General features: G+C 40.3%; 2 protein-coding genes and 1 non-coding gene across 5 annotated transcripts in view; all 3 read right to left on the reverse strand.

Annotated features, from left to right (window-relative positions):
- Positions 1-12705, reverse strand: part of vcp (valosin containing protein) — a 20509-nt gene extending 7804 nt beyond the window's left edge. The window contains exons 1-14 of the mRNA XM_077520909.1: positions 12329-12705; positions 11103-11214; positions 10814-10986; positions 10598-10740; positions 10371-10501; positions 10167-10298; positions 8665-8767; positions 8233-8366; positions 7891-8026; positions 7137-7249; positions 6760-6924; positions 6558-6680; positions 5757-5969; positions 4532-4840 (exon numbers count right to left, since the gene is read on the reverse strand). Of these exons, the coding sequence (XP_077377035.1) occupies positions 4532-4840; positions 5757-5969; positions 6558-6680; positions 6760-6924; positions 7137-7249; positions 7891-8026; positions 8233-8366; positions 8665-8767; positions 10167-10298; positions 10371-10501; positions 10598-10740; positions 10814-10986; positions 11103-11214; positions 12329-12345 (2004 nt within the window). The 5' untranslated portion in view covers positions 12346-12705. The remainder of the gene's footprint in view (positions 1-4531; positions 4841-5756; positions 5970-6557; positions 6681-6759; positions 6925-7136; positions 7250-7890; positions 8027-8232; positions 8367-8664; positions 8768-10166; positions 10299-10370; positions 10502-10597; positions 10741-10813; positions 10987-11102; positions 11215-12328) is intronic.
- Positions 12706-13561: 856 nt separating this feature from the next.
- Positions 13562-19999, reverse strand: fancg (FA complementation group G). 3 transcript variants are annotated; one of them, XM_077520911.1, is made up of 14 exons: positions 19812-19999; positions 19204-19288; positions 18997-19122; positions 18742-18908; positions 18499-18637; positions 17512-17642; positions 17249-17395; positions 17036-17178; positions 16772-16835; positions 14804-15117; positions 14701-14741; positions 14458-14631; positions 14217-14370; positions 13562-13870 (listed from the first exon to the last, which is right to left on the reverse strand). In XM_077520911.1, exons 1-14 carry the CDS (start codon positions 19893-19895, stop codon positions 13777-13779), a joined length of 1863 nt encoding a protein of 620 aa, XP_077377037.1. In that variant the 5' UTR covers positions 19896-19999; the 3' UTR covers positions 13562-13776. The 3 variants fall into 3 exon arrangements, with proteins under 3 accessions (XP_077377037.1, XP_077377038.1, XP_077377036.1); XM_077520912.1 differs by having other exon boundaries at positions 14217-14328; positions 17018-17178; XM_077520910.1 differs by having other exon boundaries at positions 17018-17178.
- A 2143-nt stretch (positions 20000-22142) lies between these two features.
- Positions 22143-22216, reverse strand: trnai-aau (transfer RNA isoleucine (anticodon AAU)). The gene has a single exon. It is a non-coding gene; the product is annotated as a tRNA-Ile (tRNA).
- Between the last annotated feature and the right edge of the window lie 70 nt (positions 22217-22286).

Raw genomic sequence — 22286 nt, forward strand, 5'->3', positions numbered from 1 at the left:
ATTTTTGGTTAATGTATGACATCCTTTTTGTTTGTTTTTTAATCTGAGACACGATGATGACCACGGAATCAGGACTGTTTGTTTTGTTTTTTGGGCTGTCGTTCATTTTGAGTTTGATGACGTAATTGCGGGCACATCTCAGTTCCCTGCTGCTCATGCTAGTTGTGTACATTGACAGGGAGCCACAAACTGAGAAATGAGATACTTGCAGTGTGCTTTTAGCATAGCTGGTGTGTTGGCTGTGGGACATACCTGTGTCGTTTGAATCCATGCATTGGATCGTCACGGGAGTTTTGGCTCGCGCGCAGTACCAACGCCGGCCCGGGACATACAAGTGCACCGAGAGGACTCGATAGCCATGGGAAATACCGAGATGTACGGCACCGGCTTCTGCTAACTGTCTCCATTTGCATGTTGTCACTCGTTGTGTGCGACTGCGCGCGTGCCGTGTCGCGAGCACGGCGTTGACGGTAGGCGCCCCCCCCCCAAAAAAAGGTGCACAACGTCTTTGCATTATGTTTACAACATCCGGGGAATGAAGCGTCTCTGAGCGCTACTTTGCTAGCTCTCTGTAAACACGGAAGTAGTTCGAATAGTGATGCTACTGAAATGTAAACACAACAAGTAGAGCACGGCGCAGAACTCTTGCGATTGTTATGAAAACCATAAAGCCTCACTCGACACCGATTCACAGCAACGCGATATCCGGTCCACAGCTTTACAAGCAATGTACCTAAGGATTCCCGGCGGATTTTGTATCGGTTGACAAGTCTGCTACCGATACGGCCGTTTAGCTCCCCATGCCGACCGATGGTTCGGGCGAATCGGTTTTTTGTCCCACCCCTAGTGTCCGCCGGGCTCTCCCTTAGAGATAGGGTGAGAAGCTCGGTCATCCGGGAGGGACTCAGAGTAGAGCCAGCTGAGGTGGCTCGGGCATTTGGTTCGGATGCCTCCTGGACGCCTCCCTGGGGAGGTGTTCCGGGCATGTCCCACCGGCGGGAGGCCCCGGGGACGACCCAGGACACGCTGGAGAGACTGTCTCTCGGCTGGCCTGGGAACGCCTTGGGATCTCGCCGGAGGAGCTGGTTGAAGTGGCTGGGGAGAGGGAAGTCTGGGGGACCTCGGGGACTGTATTTCATGCCATGTCATGTCATGTGGTAATGTGTGTTAAGACGTCGACGACGACGACAACAACAACATGCTTGGATGTTTGATCCTGGAAATAGCAACTTTATAATATATCTTGAAAGGACAATAAACTAAAAGCAATAAGGAAGTGAAATAAGAATAGAATAAACTAAAATAGCAACTAAAAAAAAAAAAAATTAAAAATTACTGATTGTTCTTTTGCGTTTTGGCCTCTTGGGGGGCAGTGTGGTGCCGTGCATCCATGGCGTACACACTTAAAAGTGAGTACAGAAGAAAGTTGAGATTGAATTCTATTAAAACTAGAGCTGCGAGCAGCTATAAAGGGCCCTCGCAGCCCGGGCCACGTTGGGGTACTTGCACGTTGGAAGCAGAATTTCTTTGAAAATGGCATGATAAACCTTTACATGTGGATTTTTTTTTTTCATCAGGTGTGATGAGTGTGACAAGCTCAATGGGTTTTGGTGATTGTTAAGATCTACAAAAATCAGCGACCTTTTTTATATTTAGGCAATACGTTGCCCTGATTGGTATTTTATGTACAAGTATATACCCATCATCGCTCGTACTCATTGCACAATGTTGCTTTTAATGTCCATAGAGGCTATCAAAAATAAATCAAACTAAATTTAAAAAAGTATGTATTTTTGGATAGGTCTGATGCCAGTGAACATTTTGAGTGGTGGAAAGTAAAAGAATATTCATTAATGACTTAAGTTAACACACTTAGAATGAGTTTACAATTTTTGTAAAAAATACCTAAGTGGTTTTTTTTTTTCTCCTTTTTTTTTTTTTATGCCTCAAGGGCTAGGTGGCGTTGCATATATAACTGAATGTTGTCATAAAGATACCTTCAGGCCTTGACTAGAAAACATACCTGTCAAGTTTGGGATTTTTTGAAGCATGTACCGGGGAGTTATTAAGCATATCCTTTTTCATCTGAAAACACAAAATTTGATGCCCCGCTCTCATCATATAGTATTTCGAAAAGTCAAGATTTTTCCCCCTGTCATTGGCTCAGGTCTTGACATGGTCCAGGTCAAGTTTGAAGAAAATTCGATGAAACGTGTAGGAGAAGTGGGCAAAAGTATGCCCCCTGTAAATGTTCAAAAATGGTCAAAAATGGGAAATTCAAAAATGTGTAGCTCACTTCCTGTTAATTTTAGCATATGGGTCCAATAGACTTTTTTTCTAGGTCTTGGGCTCCCTCATACACCTAAAAATTACCGTAGATCTTGCTTAAACGTACAACCGGGGCTGCTTTGTTAAAAATTTCTAGGGGGGCGCCATTGAGTCATTTTTGTAAAAATTGCACAATCCATGATAAAATATTGCTCATTTTGCCAGGCCAGATGTGTGTGCCAAGTTTCATGTGTTTCTGTGGCAGTTTAGGCCCTCAAAATTGCCGTTGTTTTCTTGGCGAACAGCGTTTAGCCACACTCACTGCGATTCGTGAAAACTCACAAACTTTGTGTCGTGACATCATGAAGGCCGGAACCCACATCTGAGCAAATATTAACGTGGTTGGAGAAAAAAAAATGAAAATTCCTAAGAAAAAAAATTGCCATTAGGTGGCGCTATTAGTAAGATGAAATATAAGTTCGTAGATGTCTTAAGGGCTGGGGACTCATCAAATGTGTGAATTTTTGAGAAGATAGGCTCATCTGGGTAAAGTTAAAGCAGCTTTTATTGTCACGAAAAATCTTCAGATTTTGCGGCACCGTAACGGCCATGCCCTTTGGCGAAAAGTTACAATATTCGGTGTGGGGCATGACCAACATCTTAAGGCTTTTCTGGCCAATTTTCAACTGGATCCCTTCAACGAGCTTGGCACAGTAGCTGAAAACGTAAAGTATGACATTTATTGTTACCACTAGGTGGCGTTATATGTATAAGCAAATTTTATCATATAGATGTTTTCAGGCAGTAACTATTAAGTTGCATGAGAAGTTTGAGATTTTGTGGAGCTTGTACATGGGAGTTATTAAGCATTTGCTCTTTCTGGACAAATTAAATTTTAAAGGCAATTTTTGATGCCCCGCCCCCGTCATATAGTATTTCGGAAAGTCAAGATTTTTTGCCCAGTTGTTGTCTCAGGTCTTGACAGGATACATGGCAAGTTTGAAGTCAATTGGATGAAAAATGTTTGCAAAGGGGGAAAAAGCATGACCACAGTGAATGTGCCAAAATGGACTGACTTTTTTTTTTTGTGTGCGTCTCGGGGGTTACACGTGCCTGCCAATTTTCGTAGCTCTATGTCAAACGGGCCGGGATTGGTATTTATTTTTCTATGCTAGGGGTGCTATAGAGTCGCATTGTTATGACAACTTCATAATATCCAATTTTTCACCAGGCCCGATGAGAGTGCAAAGTTTGGTGAGTTTTCGTAAATGTTTAGGTCCTCAAAAATGCGATCGTTTACAGAGGAAAAGAAGGAGAAGGAGAAGAAGAAGAAGAAGAAGAAGAAGAAGAAGAAGAAGAAGAAGAAGAAGAATTCTTACAAAAACAAGAGTGACCTCGCAGCAGTAGCTGCTCGGGCCCTAATTTGTTTTTCACACATTGGGAAGAACTTGTGCCTTTGCGCAGTGTAAGCTCACTTGTGGTTATGTGTTCCCACAAGATTTGTGCGTGAATATTCGTTATTCGAAGGAAAAACACTACCGAAGTCAATGCTAACTTCCTGTTTGCATTTACTAATTTCTGTTAGCGCTAGGCTAGTGATGTTTCAAAAATATAGCATGTTTTTGTGTGAATATTCGTTATTTGAAGGAAAAACACTATACCGATTAGCATTTGATAACTTCCTGTTAGCGCTAGGCTGGTGACGTTTTAAAAACAAAGCATGTTTTTGTGTGAATATTCGTTATTTGAAAGAAAAACACTACCAAAGTCGACGCTAACTTTCTGTTAACATTTGATAACTTCCTGTTAGCGCAAGGCTGGTGATGTTTTAAAAACAAAGCAACTTTTTGTGTGAGTATTCGTTATTTGAAGGAAAAAACACTACAGAAGTCGATGCTAACTTTCTGTTAGCATTTGATAACTTCCTGTTAACGCTAGGCTGGTGAGGTTTTAAAAACAAAGCATGATTTTGTATTTAAATATACAAATATATAATTCTTAACATGTGTAGTTTCACAGTTAACTGCAGTGTCAACTTAAAGGACGCTTAGGGACAATAGAATAACATACGCAACACACTTACTAGCTGCTAATGCTGCGCGAGCAAAATGGTGCATTCAGGGTACTTTCAAAGCGTCGGGAACTTCAGTTTTCTTTAGTAACGTTTTCAAGGAAAAAATTATAAAATCGGTCGGGCCCTACTGATGACATCATTACCCAGTGTAAGTTTGTGCTACACTGCGGCCCATTGCGCAAAGTTCACCTTGCTGATGGGACTCTTGCGGAGGTTGGCCTTAAGGATGCTCATTCGGCTCTTCTCGTCAGGCAGGGGGATGTAGATGAGCTGGTCCAGACGCCCGGGTCTCAGAATGGCCGGGTCGATGATGTCGGGTCTGTTGGTGGCGCCGATGATGAAGACGTTCTTCTTGCTGGACATGCCATCCATCTCGGTCAGGATCTGGTTGATGACTCGATCGGCCGCTCCGCCGCCGTCTCCCACATTGCCGCCGCGGGCCTTCGCTATGGAGTCCAGCTCGTCAAAGAAGAGGACGCAGGGGGCCGCTTGGCGAGCCTGGATGGAAAACGGACGCCGGGTTTTTGGAAGGACCATGAAAATGTCTCAAGATTAGGGTTGCTTGGTTATGAAGAAAATGTTACTTCTGGTTAATTTGGTAAAAAATTGAAATCACGATTAGGATGATCATTTGTTTTTCGGTACAAAACAAGAAAATGTAAATGTAAAAACATTAAGACATTTTTTTTTAAATGCTATACAATTATGCAAGTTCCTTTTGGACCAAAAGACATTTATTGAAGTCGTCATTTTAAAAACCAAAAAGATGAAAATATATACCGGTACTTTTAAATAACTCAAAATTAGTATTAACTCATTCAAGCCCAAAAACGTATATATACACACGTTTATTACTTTGTCCTTCACTCCCAAACATGTGTTTAGGTTTGTTTGTTTTTTTATACAAGAGCATACAGAAGGCTTTGATGCAGCTTCTGACCTGAAGAGATCGCTTAAAACAATGGTAGTTATTAGTAGAGAAAAAAAAATCCAGCAGGTGGCAGCAGAGTATAAGAGATTAGCCAGTGCCATGATGCAACAAGCTCGTTTCCCCCAGTGTTTTCAACAGGTTTGTGAATGATGAATTTTGGCTATATTCTAATGCTCATTGCTGGAAAACGGAAACAGATACAAATATACTTTTTTTTTTCCTGATGAAAGAAAAGAGATCTTTCTTTTGGTAGGTTCCATGTGTTTATAGCAATAGAACACTATTCTCTGGGCCTCGGAAAATCAGTCAAAATGCAGTAAAATAGCTAGGAGCAAAGGGGGTTGCTTCAGTGAAAATTGCTGGGAGTGAATGAGTTAATCATTTTTTATTTTTGCTTATGATTATGCCATTTTTTTTTTTATTGCAGACTGAATTACCTGAAATTGTACCTGAATTTCGAGTAATTGCACACACAACACTGACCTTGTCAAAAATTTCTCTGACGTTTGCCTCAGACTCTCCAAACCACATGGTGAGCAATTCTGGTCCTTTGATGGAGATGAAATTTGCCTGGCACTCATTGGCGATGGCTTTGGCCAGCAGAGTTTTACCGCAACCGGGAGGCCCGTAGAAGAGCACGCCCTTGGATGGGGTCATGCCGAACTTGAGGAACTTGTCTGGATGCTCCACCGGATACTGGATTTCAGAGGATGGAGGAAGACGTACAATGACAATTTTTTTTTTTCTCTCTCTCTTAGTCCTCTCCTAATATACTGTACGGTGTCCTTGAGTGTCAAGAAAGGCGCCTTTAAAAATAATGTAATAATAATTAGTGTTGTTCCGATACCAATACTGGTATCGGCAGAGATGCCGATACTGCATAAAAACAGTGGTATTGGTGACTACTTACAAGTAACATGCCGATACCATTAATTCCAACGCTAATATAGAATTTTGGATGCAGCATCTTGTGACTTGCTCGTGCACGACATTCACTGATATGACATATTCACTGCATGCCTATCTGAGATATCCTATTGGCCCTTGAATGCTCTGAACCAATGGCAGGAAAGCTTTTTCATGTTGAGGGAAAAAAAATCTTAAGTATCGGTATAGTATCGGACAATACTGCAAAGCTGGGTATCGGAATCAGGAGCCAAAAAACGGTATCGAACACTACTACTGCTGCTACCACTACCACTAATAATAATAATAATAATAATAATAATAATAATAATAGATGAACGCTTGCAGATTACACAGCGATGTTTGTTTTTTCCATACCTGCACCAACTCTTGCAGTTCTCTCTTGACATCTTCCAGACCACCAATATCCTCCCAAGTAATGTTCGGCACCTCAACAACTGTCTCTCTGAGAGCCGACGGGTTGCTCTGGCTCAGAGCCCACTGAACATTTCGGTTATTTCAGTTAGTGCATGACATTCAAAGAAATCGGAATATTGCTCTCCCATGTTAAGATTTCTACCTTGAAGTCATCCATGGTGACGGCCAGGGAATTCATGACTTCAGCATCAATGGTCTCGTCCTCCAGATCGATCAGGTCCATCTTCTTTCGGATGGCCTGCAGTGCCGCCTCGGAGCACAGGGCGGCCAGATCGGCACCCACGTGACCGTGGGTCTCATTGGCTACCTGCCACAGCATACACACCGCTCAATTAGGCTCAACTGTCAAGTCCAAAATTTATGAGAAACATGGCAATTGCACACAACCGTCGACTCATTCAGACATGCAAAGAGTTTTACAATCATATTGCTCAATAATAAGTCAAAATACAGTTGATGTCATTCAATATGGTCATACAACAATCTGAAAATAACAATCAATGTTGGTGCAGTACAAACCTGCTCCAAATCCACATCATCAGCAAGCTTCATATTTTTGGTGTGAATCTGCAGAATCTCTAGTCTGCCAGTGGCATCTGGAATGCCAATATCCACTTCTCGATCAAAGCGGCCTGAGGACATTCAAACATTCTTATGAGTTCTTCTGAATGTCCAGTTGACCAACAGAAGGAACATGAATGCCACTGAACACTCTAATGTCCATCACCATCTCAATGAGCACGAGTGTGCCAAAGATCTGATTGGTTCCCTCCAAGATAGACCAACAAGGTGTGTGTAACAGTCCAAAGTGCAAATCTGAACATATTTACATTACACCGTGACCTGGCTACGTCATTCACACTTAAGTCAAGTTTATTTGTATTTCCCTTAACCATAAAATATTTTCTAAGGGATTTCATAAGCCCACAGTTGACAAGGATTAGTGACATTTCTTGATCTGGGTCCTGCCGCATCTGACTGGCAACACGTCAGGGCACAGAAAAACCACAAACACACTTCATGGACATGAGAAAGCTAGAGCAGATTTCAACACAGAACCTTGGAAATATGATGCAGTTGCACAAACGACTAGGCCCTAGTAATAAATAATATGCAAAACAAAATTTGACAAAACATTTTTTTCCACTCAACAGAACTTGGCATGGACTCAAAACTTTGTACTTCAGTGTGTGCATTAATCAAGCAATGTATACAAACAAAATTTGCTAATGTGTATGCAACTTTGCCACATGTTGCTTGCTGTGTTAGCTACCAAATCTCCTCAGAGCTGGGTCGATGCTGTTCGGTCTGTTTGTGGCGGCCATGACGATGACATGAGCTCTCTGTTTGAGGCCATCCATCAGAGTCAGCAGCTGCGACACAATGCGCCTCTCCACCTCTCCGTGAGTCTACAAAAAAAAATTTGGCACAGCACAATGCATGAAAGTGTTGAAATGGAATTAAAAAGGTATACGCAGCACAAATATGTATGACTTAGGAAATTCTATTTTGTTAAGTGTTTATTTATTTTGTTTAAAACAAAGCAGAGTGAAGAACAGAAAGAGAGCCATAGACAGATATTGAGATACTAGAATCATTTCTCTCTTTGATTCACCTTCTCTCTCTTAGGAGCAATAGCATCGAGCTCATCGATGAAGATGATGGCAGGAGCATTTTTCTCTGCTTCCTCAAAGGCTTTCCTTAGGTTACTCTCGCTCTCTCCAGCCAGCTTGCTCATTATCTCAGGGCCTTTACAAACAAACATTTTTGGGAGAGGCATGCAGATTTTTCAAAAAGACAGCAACGACTTCAATGTGGCAGGAAAATCAAGCAGACGTTTCCATGTGCATAATTTGAAAAGAGCACAGCTCACTGGCATTATTTCTATGGCAGCTAAAAGACAACTTGTGAAAAACAAACTTGTCTAGTCAGTTTTAATTACAACACATTGACACGCGTTGGGGCACCCAGCTGGTTGACACAAATCAAGTCCTTCTAATGGTAACTAGCATGCATACAGAGGGATTAGGCTGAATTGTTCCCATACCATTGATCAGGAAGAAGAAGGCTCCAGTTTCGTTGGCCACAGCTCTAGCAATCAAGGTCTTTCCAGTTCCAGGGGGTCCGTAGAGAAGTATTCCACGTGGGGGCTGGAAAAGGACGTACAGTGATACCTCGGCTGACGAACGCTTTAGCTCACGAACTTTTCGCCTCACGAACATTAAATTCGCGAGAATTTAGTCTCTGCTGACGAACTACTTTTCGGCGGACGAACCAAACCACGCGGTCGAACAGCACCACGGTGGCGGCCACGAGAAGCTGACGCACGCTCACGGCGTCCCAGTTCGTCACCCCCTTTCTTTTAGTGCGGACGCGGTTTGTGTTTGATAGACATTTTGAGTGTACTTTTGCTATTATGGGACCGAAAAAGACCCCACCACAGGCTAGTGTTAAGCGGTTACCAGCGAGGGACGGCGATTCGGCGGCACGTTTGCATTGTAGTCAATGGAGTTCGCGCCACTAAAAAAAGCGAAAGTGCCATCACGTACCTCAAAAAAGGAGAAAATCGTGCCACGGCTGTTTAGTCCCAGGAAAGAGGTGAAAGTAGTTGGCGGTGCTCACTTTTTGTTGACTCGCTAAAGTGCTCCACTTCCTTGTTCACCAAGGGACACACCTCCTCCGCTCCGGTGAGCACGAAAGTGCGAATGAGCGACAACCGTTCCATAAACACTCTACGCGGTGAAACGCTCGCGAATGAAGTGAGTCTACCATTGCTACTATCCTTAAGAACTACCATCACAAAGTAAAATAAAACGACTTTATTATACAGTACAATTTATTTCTTTAATTACAATACAATAGCACATTTATTATACATAAAATAAGGTATATTTTTGTGTAGTTTTAAGGCTTATTTAGTAGAAAATTATGTTTTATAGGGACCTGGGAACGGATTATTCTCATTTTAATGGTTTCTTATGGGAAATAAATGTTCGGAAGAAGAACTTTTCGGCTTACACACACTTTCTGGGAACCAATTATGTTCGTGAGCCGAGGTATCACTGTATATTAATTTAACATACATTTAAGGCAAGTATTAAGGAGGATAATAACACTATATTTTGTCTGTCATGGCAGGGTTTCGATACACCAGCATCAGAACAGCACAACTGTTACAAGTCGTGACTAATTGAACGTGAAGACTTCCAATTCTAATTTCTGAACTGTGTTTCTCTCCTGAATAAAGTCACAACTATTACTCTGAAAATACAAAGTGTATTATTTTTGTAAATGTTCTTTCATCATATAGCCAATAGTAACCGGTTGTGGGAATAAAATGTATAAGAAGACAGTTTCTACAAATATGCCAGTTCTAGCGTGGATTTTTTTCATCCCCTCCAACTCTTATCATATATTCATTACCTAGAAAAAATATTGCAATACTGAGTTGAGCTGATCAGATTCCCATACCAAGTATCAAGCCTAAACTAAGATTCCAAATGATTAAGCTACAACAGCAGTAACAAAAGAACATCCACGTAAACATACCTTGACACCTATGGCCTTAAAAAGTGCAGGGTGCCTTAATGGAAGTTCCACCATTTCTTTAATCTGAGCCAGCTGCTTTCTCACTCCGCCGATGTCATCGTAGCCAACCTCATTCAAAGACTCCTCTTCATCCTGCAGGATTCATTAGAAGTGTGAATGTGGCCAACTCTCATCTTGTGAGCAGCGTAACGGTTTAGTACCCACCTCTCTCCTGATTGGCTCGCCCTCACAGTGAATGACAGTGTCAGGAGCAACGATGCAGTAGGGAGAAGGATCAGTTTCCACCACTTTGAATTCCACGGCACGCATGCCTCCTCGGACCAGGAAAATATCACCTTCAAAGTAAAAACCAGAACATGTTTATTTAAAAAGTTACAACTCACAGGGAAAAAAAAAAAACGTTTTAAAAGTGAGATCTTGCTAGCACTAACCTTTGCGAATGGGCCTGTACGCCTCAAGAAAGTATGGCTTGAGATAAACCTCAAAAAGGTTGCCAGTGATTCCCTCTACTGTGTCATCTATTGGTAAGACATGGATCCTCTTTCCATATTTGACATCAGGACATGGCTGAATGCTGAGGGGAAAACATTTTATTCTTTCTCTAAGCTTAAGAAGAGGCCAAGACACTTAAAGCACCATTCCCCCACCTGATGACATCACCAAGTCGAACCCTCAGGTTGTTGCGGACCACCCTGTTCATTCGAACCTTTTCGTCAGAGCACGTATCATCAGACAATACAATGCACACAGTCTCGCGTCTCTTTTTGCCCTTCATCAGCACTGTGTCACCACGGAAGAGCTGCAGCTCATCCATCTTGGTCTGAAAGCAGGATTGGATAAATTTGGTACTATTGATAACATTAAAACAACACTCATCACTGAAAACATTAAAACAACACTCATCACTGAAAACATTAAAACAACACATCTGTTTACCTGAGAGAGAGACACTACACTGTTGTCTTCATTAATAGACTCATCCACAATAAGTCTGTTGGGCCTGTTCTTCTGTTTCAGAATTGCAGTGGCTAGGTCATCATTCTTTGCTCTAGAGGAGAAAATGAAACCAATTGAGCTGTATTAATGGATCAATTAGCAATTGAGTGATAGCTTGTGTGTTTGAACAGTCTACTCTGCTTGATCAATTGGTAAAGTAATTGCTTACTCACATCTAATTTTTATTTTGATTTGAGGTTTTAAATGATGCAAATTTACTAAACGTGTCAACGACGTGTTTACTGCCGTTTAGCATACAAATTCGAGACGCCTATCAAAACCGATGTGTAGTCAAAAGGAAAACTTAAAGTAACAACCATATTTCCTAAAGATTCAGTTTTTAGGGTACTCCTGCACCGCTTTTAAAATGCGTTTTCACATCGTTAGCACGCTAATGTTAGCCTTTACGCTAAGTGACGGGCGAGCAAGCGAGCCCAGATGACACAGCAAAAGAACCGAGAAGACAAACTTTGGGCACATAAATATCTACACAAATATATTTACGTTAGAAAATAACCAATCGTGGCGTTTCCCACGCTTGCTTTCAGCGTGTCGTACATTCACCGAGCAAAACAATATTACACCTAGTGTTAACTTGGGCATTGAACATAAAAGCTAATCGTGCTAATCAGCTAGCTTTGCGGCACTTGAGTAGATGTGACGCTACTGGCTAGCACGTTAGCATTGATTCTAGGCATTATTTGCCGTAACGTTAATATCCACCAACTACCAAGCCTCAGTTTCAGGCCAACTATATGGGCGCCAAGCCGGTAAATGGCGTTTGCCTCGGTGAAAAGGCCACCTCTATGTAATGGTGGACGGCTTTGGCCTTGATGGTGTGGCTAAGCTAAGAAACGCAACAACCCGACAGCAATGACTGTGCTTTGTCAAGCCGTTGTCACAAGACAGTTTGCCGAGAACTACAAATTAGCGAACGACAGTGGTGTGAATCACATCAAACTGGCAATTTGAAATATATATTCGGGATAGCACCTCACTTTTGGTAGATATTTAAATGTCGTCGCTTATGGACAAGTAACTGACCCCGTTAGCTATGTGGCTAATGTGAGAAGTCGGGCTAACTTTAATAAACTTGTGTACACCGAGGACACGTTAGCATTTACGATAAATTATGTTTGAAAACATATATTAATGTGTCTACTTACTCCCCTCCCGATGCCATGGTTATCCACTTGGGTTACAACAATAAATACAGGAAAATCTAGCTAAATTTGCGATGCTTCACCGGCTTTCGTTTTCCTACTTCGCGAAATCACACGAATGTCCAGAGGTTTCCGTGGTTTTCTATACTGGTGTACAGAGCGCTTGATGCCACATTGATTCTCATTGGTTGGTGCTGTTCATCAAAACTCGTCGACCAATAGAAGAGTATGAGTGTATGACGTCAACTTAAAGACCGTCTTCCTTTGGCCAATTGTAAATGTATAAATTGCGCCTATGGTCCTCCTACTTTGATCTAATTGGTCACTTAAGCCAGTCAGTAAACATACAGTAAACCAATGACCATATACCGCGTTAAAGTACTCGTCTTAAAAAAAAAAAAAAAAAAAAAAAAAAAAATACTCCCTTCCTTTTCGCAAAGTTATGCGATATATTATTTTTTTTTTTTTTTAGCAAAGAAATAAATAAAAAATAAAATAAACGCGACATCTGCGTGTTTAGTTTCCGACCTCAAGGTGAAACACAACTACGATGTGTCATTTGCAGAGATCTGTCATGCCTCAGACGTCATCAAGCAAGTGTTCTTTGATTGTTGTGTCCCTCGTGGACAACGTGGATGTGTTGGTACGTCAGAAAGGACTCTTAATTTACTGGCGAATTGTTACAAAACTAAAGTCTATCAATAGTTGCGTTCCAATGAAAAGGCGTACTTTTGACCTAGCGCTCGCGGTGCAAACATTACAAACAGTCGACATTCTATTTACTGGTAGGTACTAATTATTGGCATTAATGCCGTGTCAAATTTCAATTATTCTGCTGTTAAAGTGTACCACAGAAACACGATAATCATGTCAACAAATAGAACACAGAAACACAATGTAGACAACAATACTAGTGTAGCATTAGTGTTAGGTCGTCACCTCGATTTAACTGTCCAGTTAGATTGTTCTTGTTAGTCCTGACCGCACTTGAATCATTTTAGTCCTCAATTCATTCATTGAGTTAACATTTTAGATAATACACAAATAAGCAGAATGCTTCATTTGTAATATCCCAGTCCCAGGAGCAATGGCTGTAAAGGTTGTGATCAATTTTATGTGTGCAGTATTCTGCATGCAGCTTGTACACTATCCTGGAGTATATTTCCAACGGGCACATGACACAGATGATCTTATTTGGTGCTCATACCCTTCTCGAAATAAACAATGCGAACGTACTGCTTTTCTTTGAAAATTCACAAGCAGATATAAAAATAAACACAAAATCTAACAAAAGTCAATACTTTTCTTTGAACATTCATATACAGCTATATAAATATACACAAAACATACATAATGTATTTTGTGAGCATACATTTACACAAACCACCTAGCAGTTTTTTTTCCTGTTCACATTCGATACTAGGACATTCATCTTCACCACTCAAGGTAAGCTAGGTGGAATCAAGTTCTCGCATTCTGAGGCGAAGCTCTTCAGAGTCCAACATGGGTCCAGACTGAGATTCCTGCAAGTACAGAGGAATGTTCCTGGAACACACAAAGGAATAACTCAACTCAACTTTATTTATAAAGCATTAAAACAAGCACTGCTGCAAAGTGCAGTATGTACATGGAACAAAAATCTGTCATGCAGTAAAGAATAGGATAAGTAAAATAAGATTACAAAACAAACATGAGTATACAAGTAAATACGATTTACATCATTAAATTAATAACAAGAAGTAGGTCTAAATAAATACATAAATATGTCTATTTTTTTTGGTGTACACAACTACTCATTTTGTCACATCATTTTGGGTCTTTTCAGAATAAGTGTCTCTGTTCACATTTTATTTGAGTACAAAAAAGCTTTTAAGGATACTGGGGGTCTTACTCTACTGATTGTATGCTGATATTCAACATCTTCTCCCAAATCGCAGCAGCCTCTCGCCTCCTGTTGAGCCTCCACAGCACTTCTCCACACCACAGTCCTGCACCCACACACTCTAAACCGGGAGAGAGCTTACTAGACTCTACAGCGGAAAATTCTGGTTAATTAATTTTGAGTGACACTGTCAGTTAATCATTTAAAGTTAAAAGTGGCTAACATATCGAACAGTTCAAGCTCTACGCACCAGCAAAAGCCTGCAAACTCAGCTGAAGATCTCTCAATGCGTATTGAAGCTGGTCCGTCTGTGCGAAGCAAATGCCCCTCCCAGCTAGCGAGAGCGCCTTCATCCTCTGTAGGATCTGAAGGTCTGGTCTCTTCTCATTAACCATGTCCGCAGTGGGGACTTGAGGTTGGCCCCCTACAAGTCAACGTATAAGCTTTTCTCTTCAAATTTTTAGGTTGAAGGTCTAGCTCGGAAAGTACTTGCCTTTCTCTTTAAAGCGCACCTTCACTAGCAAGTTTATACACCTATAAAGCAAAATAGAATCTCAGGTTGGTCACAAATAAACGTGAAGTTTTGCCTCCCAAACCTTGTGTAGTGCGTCACAGCTTGCTTCCAGTCCTGCATGTGACAGTAGCAGTGACCCTGGAGGAGGTACGCTGCGCCCGTCCAAAACAGCATCGCCACCCGATCCTGTTCACCTTCAGCGCTCATAGCTGGCGACTTAACTCCCTCCTCTGATTCTTCTATCACCAAACGCTCTGGCAGCAGCTCAGCCGCAGTGGTGATGACTTCGTCACATAACGTCATGCAATCGGCGGGCCGCTTGGCCATGAGCAAGGAGGTGCCAGCTTCCAGGTAAAGCTCAGGTAACCTTGGGAGGTGAGATTCCTCAGAACATACCTGAGACAGAGAGCGTGAGATGAAGGTTTAACAATGAACCCATAACCGTTTTTGGCTATAGGCGAAGTAGGCGGCTTCCTAGGGCCCCCAAGCCACCAGGGGACCCCCAAGCTCTATGTGTAGTCGTACCTGAGGATGATTCAAATGTCCTGTCTTCATTCTGTGTCTCTAATATTTGTTTATTACATCCCATTTTTGATTAAAAAAACAAACATAGGACATAAATAAAACAAACTGAGATGTTAAGCAGTGGCTGGTGTTTTTGTGTCAGTTTGTGACTCTACGTCAGTAATGTGAGAATGAATGACAGCTACCAAAAAATAAATAAATAAATAAATACCCTTTCCGTTAGAGTACTATAAAATAAAAGACACCCTAATGTCATCAAAAAGAAGCTCTCTCAGTGGCGCGGAAAAAGCGAAGAAAAAGAAAACAAGATGAAAAACGAACAAAGGAGAAAGGTAAGGGACTTGTTGGTGATGGATAGTTGGAGGTGAAACTCCAATTTATTTTATTTTATTTTTAGCAAGTTTGTTTATTTGTTTTGCTAGCCAACTCGCTAGCCTCGGGCATTCATTTATAGATGTTAACTTTCTCTTGGCCAGCCCCTAGTTCAACTAGTATAATATGTAAATTATTGTAGAAAATGCTTAAAAGTGACATAGTTGTAATTGGGTACAGCACTATACATCACAAGTTTTAATATAAAAACATTCTGTATTACTGCAAGCGGTTAAGAGAATGGATGGATGCAATTTAAAAAAAATAGGAATATTCACTCATGGTCTATTTAATTGATAACCTAAGGAGGTTTGTCCTTCTAGGACTTCTAAAATATTTTGGAGCTCCAGATAATAAGCCAGGGGGATCTTCTGAACTTCCTAACAAGGACGCCATAGGACCATCACATCCTTCAGGAGGACCTCCGTCTGACCAGGAAGCCCCAGGACCACCACTTTCCTCTGCAGGATCTCCCGACTAGTATACAGTATTAGGTGTTATGCTGATAGTGTGAGACTGATGCTAAATAAGCATTATTTTAAGTTAGTTTTCCTTGTTGCACTTTAAAATGATTTGTTTTGTTGTGTTTTATTTAAATTAAACACTTTTCTGAACACTCAAAAGCTGTTTTATTTATTGACGTAAAGAGGACTGTCAACTTAAGATGTTTAATTTTAACTGTAGTCTGTTTTTCTCATAAAGTGTAATAGATTGTGGTATCTTAGGAGACCATCTAAAAGGGTTAGAAATCTCTTCATTGTAGTTTGGCAAACTAGGGGCCCGCAAACGGAATCTTGCGTAAGGGCTTCCATGAAGCTAGAAACGGCCCTGAATGAACCACACAAGGATTCTATACATAGAGATATTGTAATATACACCACGTGGACCAAAGTAAGTAAGTACCGGTAATTTAATTTTTAATCGCTACGCTACTGCCATCTGTCGCCAAAAATGAAACTGCATTTAAAAATAAATAAATAAATAAACATTTTTACCATATCGCCCACCCCTAAATATATATAGTTTTGTTTTTTTTAATAGAATGGGATTCCATACATACCCCACCTTCCCAGAACAGTGGCCATTTCTATAGCTTCAAAGGGAGACTCAAGCACATATTTACAGCGTAGGTATGCCAAGTGTTTCAACTTACTCTGTCTTCCTCAGAATGAATAGTAGCCAGCAGGTCCAGGTAATGCTCCACCCCTTCGGACACCCTACAGAGTCAAACAGACATCGATGGATTATATCAACAAGGCGTACAAGTACAATTAATGGTAGTGACAAAAATAAATGGAATATATAATCAAAATGATTCACAAACACCAACAAAATTCAAGGTGCCATTACTACACCGAGTTCCTTTAACAGTACTCAACCAACAGGAATTCAGATGAACCTTGAATGCAGCACACACTTCTGGGCCAAACTGTGAAGGACACAGAGAGCAGGTGGGACAGAGAGAAGGTTGTGCAGAGTTTGACTCCGTAGAAGTACGGACGGGGAGACGAGCTGCTCGCTGGTTTTAACAGCCTCGGTGGTGGAGGGCAACATCAGTGTCTGTGGGAGAAGAATGATTTTCATCTTTCACAAGCCTTAATGTAGCGTGAATATAATGCGGTTTACCCACCGAGTGCAACAAACGAAGCATTCGTATCTCCGCCTGTGTGTTACCTTGGCGCCTGAAGATGAGTAAACTCTGATATAAAGCACATACACAAAGAAAATCTATCTCCACCGCTTTCCTGAAACACTGCAGTGCCATCTGGGGGCGACCCTATAATAAAATAAAATAAAATAAAATAAAATAAAAAAACATGCACAACCTTAATGCACTTGCACATGCATTCTTGCAACATCATTCACATGTGTATACTTTAAAAGTTAGGCTACCGTTTGGGCTAGACAGGAACCAGAGAGCAGGTGCGTGTATGCCACAAGAGTTCTGGGAGCAAGTAGAGAGGAAGCAGCCTGCAGACACGTTAGCGCCTCTGAACTTCGACCCTCATGTATTCTCTCAGCACCTTCACGTATCATGGAAAGAAGCAGAACATTATTTATTTTTATTTTGTTTTGAAAGGATAAAGATGACATTCTGGGTTTTACAGTTATAGAATATTGTGGTTTATTTTTCTTTTATGCACATGGTATTTCCCTACACTTTTTTTTTTTTTTTGGGGGGGGGGGGGTCTGTTGCCATATACTAGGGGTGTGAATTGCCTAGTACCTGACGATTCGATTCGTATCACGATTCACAGGTCACGATTCGATTCAATACCGATTAATCCCGATCCGAATTTATAAGTCGATTGTTGCAATTTTTTTCATTCAAATTCAGAAAATACTAATCAGTAAACTTGTAGAGTGTAAGATTTGTATGAAAATGTATTATTTATTTATCTGGAACTTCAGTCTTATACAGGTTGTAATCTGTTTCATGTTTGAACAGAATTAAAATAAAATATTAAGGCTTAATGTTCCGTTCATATAACATTCTTCCATGCTTAAGGTGTGAACCCTAACCTGAAGTAAGACGTTTTGTTGAATATTTTTCCTTTAAAATGGAAGTTTAAAAATCGATTCAGCCGCCTATTGAATCGATTCGAGAATTGCGCGATGTAGTATCGCAATATATTGCCGAATCGATTTTTTTTAACACCCCTACCATATACCGTACATCTTTTCTTTGTTCTCATGGGGATGTTGGCAAATTATTTTCACCAATCTTTTAACCTTTTGACAAAATGCCATTTTGGTCCATATTGACATGTCAAGTATTGTCATAAATAATTTCATAATAAAAAATAATAATTAATTATAGAGTGTATACAATTGAGATTGTGCAGCTAATGTTGTGGTGCGTGGTTGAATATGTCAAACCTTGAGTGATGAGAGTGCACATTTGCAACAATTCCGCAAGGTTTCTTGGTTCTATTAACAAAAGTGGAATGTTTGAGGAAATTTGCCTTGCTTCACTAGTCATATCTTGAACTCTTGTAGAAAGAGAGGAAAACTCCCCCTACATGAGAGAAAAACAAGGTTTGAAAAAAAATAATCTAATTGTTCAAGGAATTTATTTATTGAAAAAAAGCACAAAACAGAAAAAATTGCCTCATACGGTACCTGAAGTCCTTCTATGGCTTCGAGTGTGTTGTTGGCCAACCAGATAGCCCACTGCACACAGAGCAGCTTCCATAAACTGGAACTGACTTCTCTGTTTTCAACTGACGTCAGAACTGTATGCCATGGTGGTGAGGGGGCCAATGACTCGACACCTGTCATCTGTAAAACTACAAGAACAAAAAATGTCACATCATCAGATCCACCTTTTGGCATCCGTATTCCATTCTTGGTTTGTAGTCAGTTCACAAGACTAACCTCTGTCCATAGTTTGTGTCAGGAGAATATCAGCCTCTGTTATCTTGGACAAAGCGATGGAGAGCAAACAAAGATTGTACACCACACACAACTCCAATTGAGCATAATCATCAAGTGGAGGAAGACCTGCAGGAGCACAATGTGAGATGAGAAAATGACTATTTCCAACTTCAACACCAAACTCGCTGACAACACAAAGAAACTAACCTTGTATTTTTCTTAAAAGTTTGTGGAAATCAGATGACAACAACGATATAGTGTGGTTTTGATCTCGGCTTGAAACATCTCTGTTCTGGGGGTGAGATCAATAGAAGATCAGATTAGAAGAAACACTGTTCTATCACATTTGTTAAAAATAACAGCAGGCGATGTTCGAGCATTATGAGCATTGTTGCCACTGACTACACTGGGGTACAGTATATCTGAGAAACCCAAAAGGATTACTTTTAATGTCTTTTTCTATTTTTATGTTGGGAAACATGCAAGTAAGAATGTAATTTGAATGTTTTTCCAAAAATTTTCTACTGAGCATATGACAATAAAAGTTTTGACTCTTGAAAAATCCTTATTGACCATAATGAATCTAAGAAATAATGTGGATAGGTCCTAAATCAGAATTAGGCTACTTGTGATTTTTAACTGTGAAGATTTATAGTAAATATAGCATGCATGTTTGTTTGTTTAGGCGGCCTTGTACTGTATTCGGTACACATTGTACTGTATTGTACAATAAATATTTGTTTGTACAGTATGTTGTACATCAGTAAAGCGGCGCGTTAGGTAAGAAGACGTAACATGAAATTAGTTAACTTTACCTTCCATTTGCTGACAAATTCGTTGTTTTCCTGGATCCATCTATCTGATAACTTAGACTGTGTTTGTTGCCTTTTAATGGACATTTAAGTGCTGTTTTGAGACGAAATTCCACACGAAATGGTTCAACTTTCCCTCGTATGTTGTACAACCGGAAGTGGATGTTAAAAGATTCCTCACGCCTCAATCTTCTGCCCCCTTGTGGCTGGTAGTGACCATGACAATGGTAATTAGATAAGCCTCCAAAGGTGGCGCTAGAGTTCTTAGTCTTTCGACAAGCGATATATGGTAAATTGGCTTTTTAGTTTTTTTTATTTAACTATTATTGAATCATTGTATTGTTTATTTTTAAGCAAATTCAGTTTTATGCAATTTTATAACATGCACGTGGAGGGTGCTGTCGCATTTGGCAATATGAGGCACACCACTACATTAATTGGCAAGTGTAATTTGGTGGCTTGGTGATAAAAATACGTAATAGATGGGGACTTTGTGACTTTGGGGACTTTATGTGTGGCACAGTGGAAGTGTAGATATGGTTAATGAAATAAATTCGCCTTTGGTTGTTAGCTTATGACAAGCAGCACTTATTTTAATGCTTGTTTACTGTAAATTGTTAATATGTCCATGTGCCACATACACAGGCGATAGAGGGGGCCTGGGAAGTTTTTAAATTGTGTTGCTTAATGGAATACATCATACATGCACTCAAAACTGCTGTCTTGCACGATTGTGCATTGTTTTTCCTTCCTTTGAAGCAATAAGAAAGGCATTTTTCAAACAACGCCAATGCTGTATAATCAAATTACAGCTGAGTCATCGATTATACTGCCATGGCAGCCATTTTTTGTCAGCTGTCCCTGTGAAGGTGACTCTTATTTTCTCCGTTATTTCCTCCCGTCTCATGCAGTCTGTCTGCCCTCTTTCCCTTTTATCCATGAGTCACTGCATCGTCCCTTCTGCCTCTGTCCCCTGCTGTCTGCAACCTCCCTCGAGTGTTTGGATATCTCACAACCTTCCTACTCCAGTTTCTTATCATTGCCGACAAAACAATAATTATGGATTGTCCCTTGACTGATGTTAGCATAAATCATTTTATCTCCAGTGCATTTTACCATAGGTTTAGATTCCTTTTTCTTCATTTATACTTAATTTCAATATGAAAATTATGCAAAACAGTTCAAAGTGTGCTTCACAGGAGCATTGAAGTACTGGATGCAGTCATGGGTGACATTGTTGTGACAGCATTGGGAGCAAAGAATGGCTGACGCACAGAAATTAACCAGTATGTGCTGATCCACTTATCCTTCGGAAAAAATAAATAAAAAAAATAAAAATCAAACGTTACTTTATGATTTGCAGAATGAAGCCATTCAACTCTCACAGGGGAAAGAATAGACATCACCTCTTTTCGCAGCATATGAGCAGAGACAGCTATATCATCGTAACTCAGTGCACATCCTGATACTATTTGCTGTATGCAGTAAGCAATTCAGTTGGAACATAACACCAATGGTTGGAATAAATACTGTGTAAGGGATGTGAGGAAGCTTCAGGGCAGAAACAACACAATGGAATAGTTTGATGTATTTGTGTGCGTGGAGCCAAGACTCCCCGTGGGATTGGTGTGGATCTGCAAACTCACACTGCAGCAACAGAGCTTGAAGCATCAGCAGAATCCACAGCCAGTCTTCAACGATTCACTATGCAGTGCGTTTATTAGGAATATCTTGAGTAAAAAAAAAATATATATATATATATATTTCTTTTTTTTTTTTTTTACATTTTATTTTTGTTATTTAGCTTTATCATCAAATTAGTTAATGCTGAAAACTCACCAGAATTACATTTTCTCACAGAAATTTAAAGAGTCACTTCATGATCCTGTATGGTCTGTTCCAATTTTTATGACAGGTGGACAAAAATATTATATAGTACAGTTACTTAAAAATGGATGACTAGTAATTGTCTTGCGGAAGGAATTCATTAATTGCAATCATCCTTCAGTTTTATTTTTCACACAATCACAAAAAAACTAAAATACATTGTGTACTTTCCCAAAATGGTATGGTACGTGGTATAGTAGCCACTCCCCCTAGTGGTGCGTGAAAGCATTACTGGCCAAAGTACAGCTGAGTTTTGTTTAACTTTTAATGTTCAATAGATTTGTATTTAATGTTTAAGAAATATTTGTTTTCAATATCTACTTTGATACATTTTTAGTTTAACGTTTCTCTGCAGTGCATTTTAATACAACAACACCTCGTTTCGCCTTTTATACAACGAACAACATGAAAAAGTAAATACAAACACATGGGGAAAAAACTTTGTAGTGGCCCGTACGGGGATCGAACCCGCGACCTTGGCGTTATTAGCACCACGCTCTAACCAACTGAGCTAACCGGCCATGCAACATATGTGGACGAATATAATATTTGTATATGATCTGAACACTGCCACGAGCGTGGAGATTATTG

Source organism: Festucalex cinctus, chromosome 5 (assembly GCF_051991245.1).
Source record: "Festucalex cinctus isolate MCC-2025b chromosome 5, RoL_Fcin_1.0, whole genome shotgun sequence".
Taxonomy (NCBI): domain Eukaryota; kingdom Metazoa; phylum Chordata; class Actinopteri; order Syngnathiformes; family Syngnathidae; genus Festucalex; species Festucalex cinctus.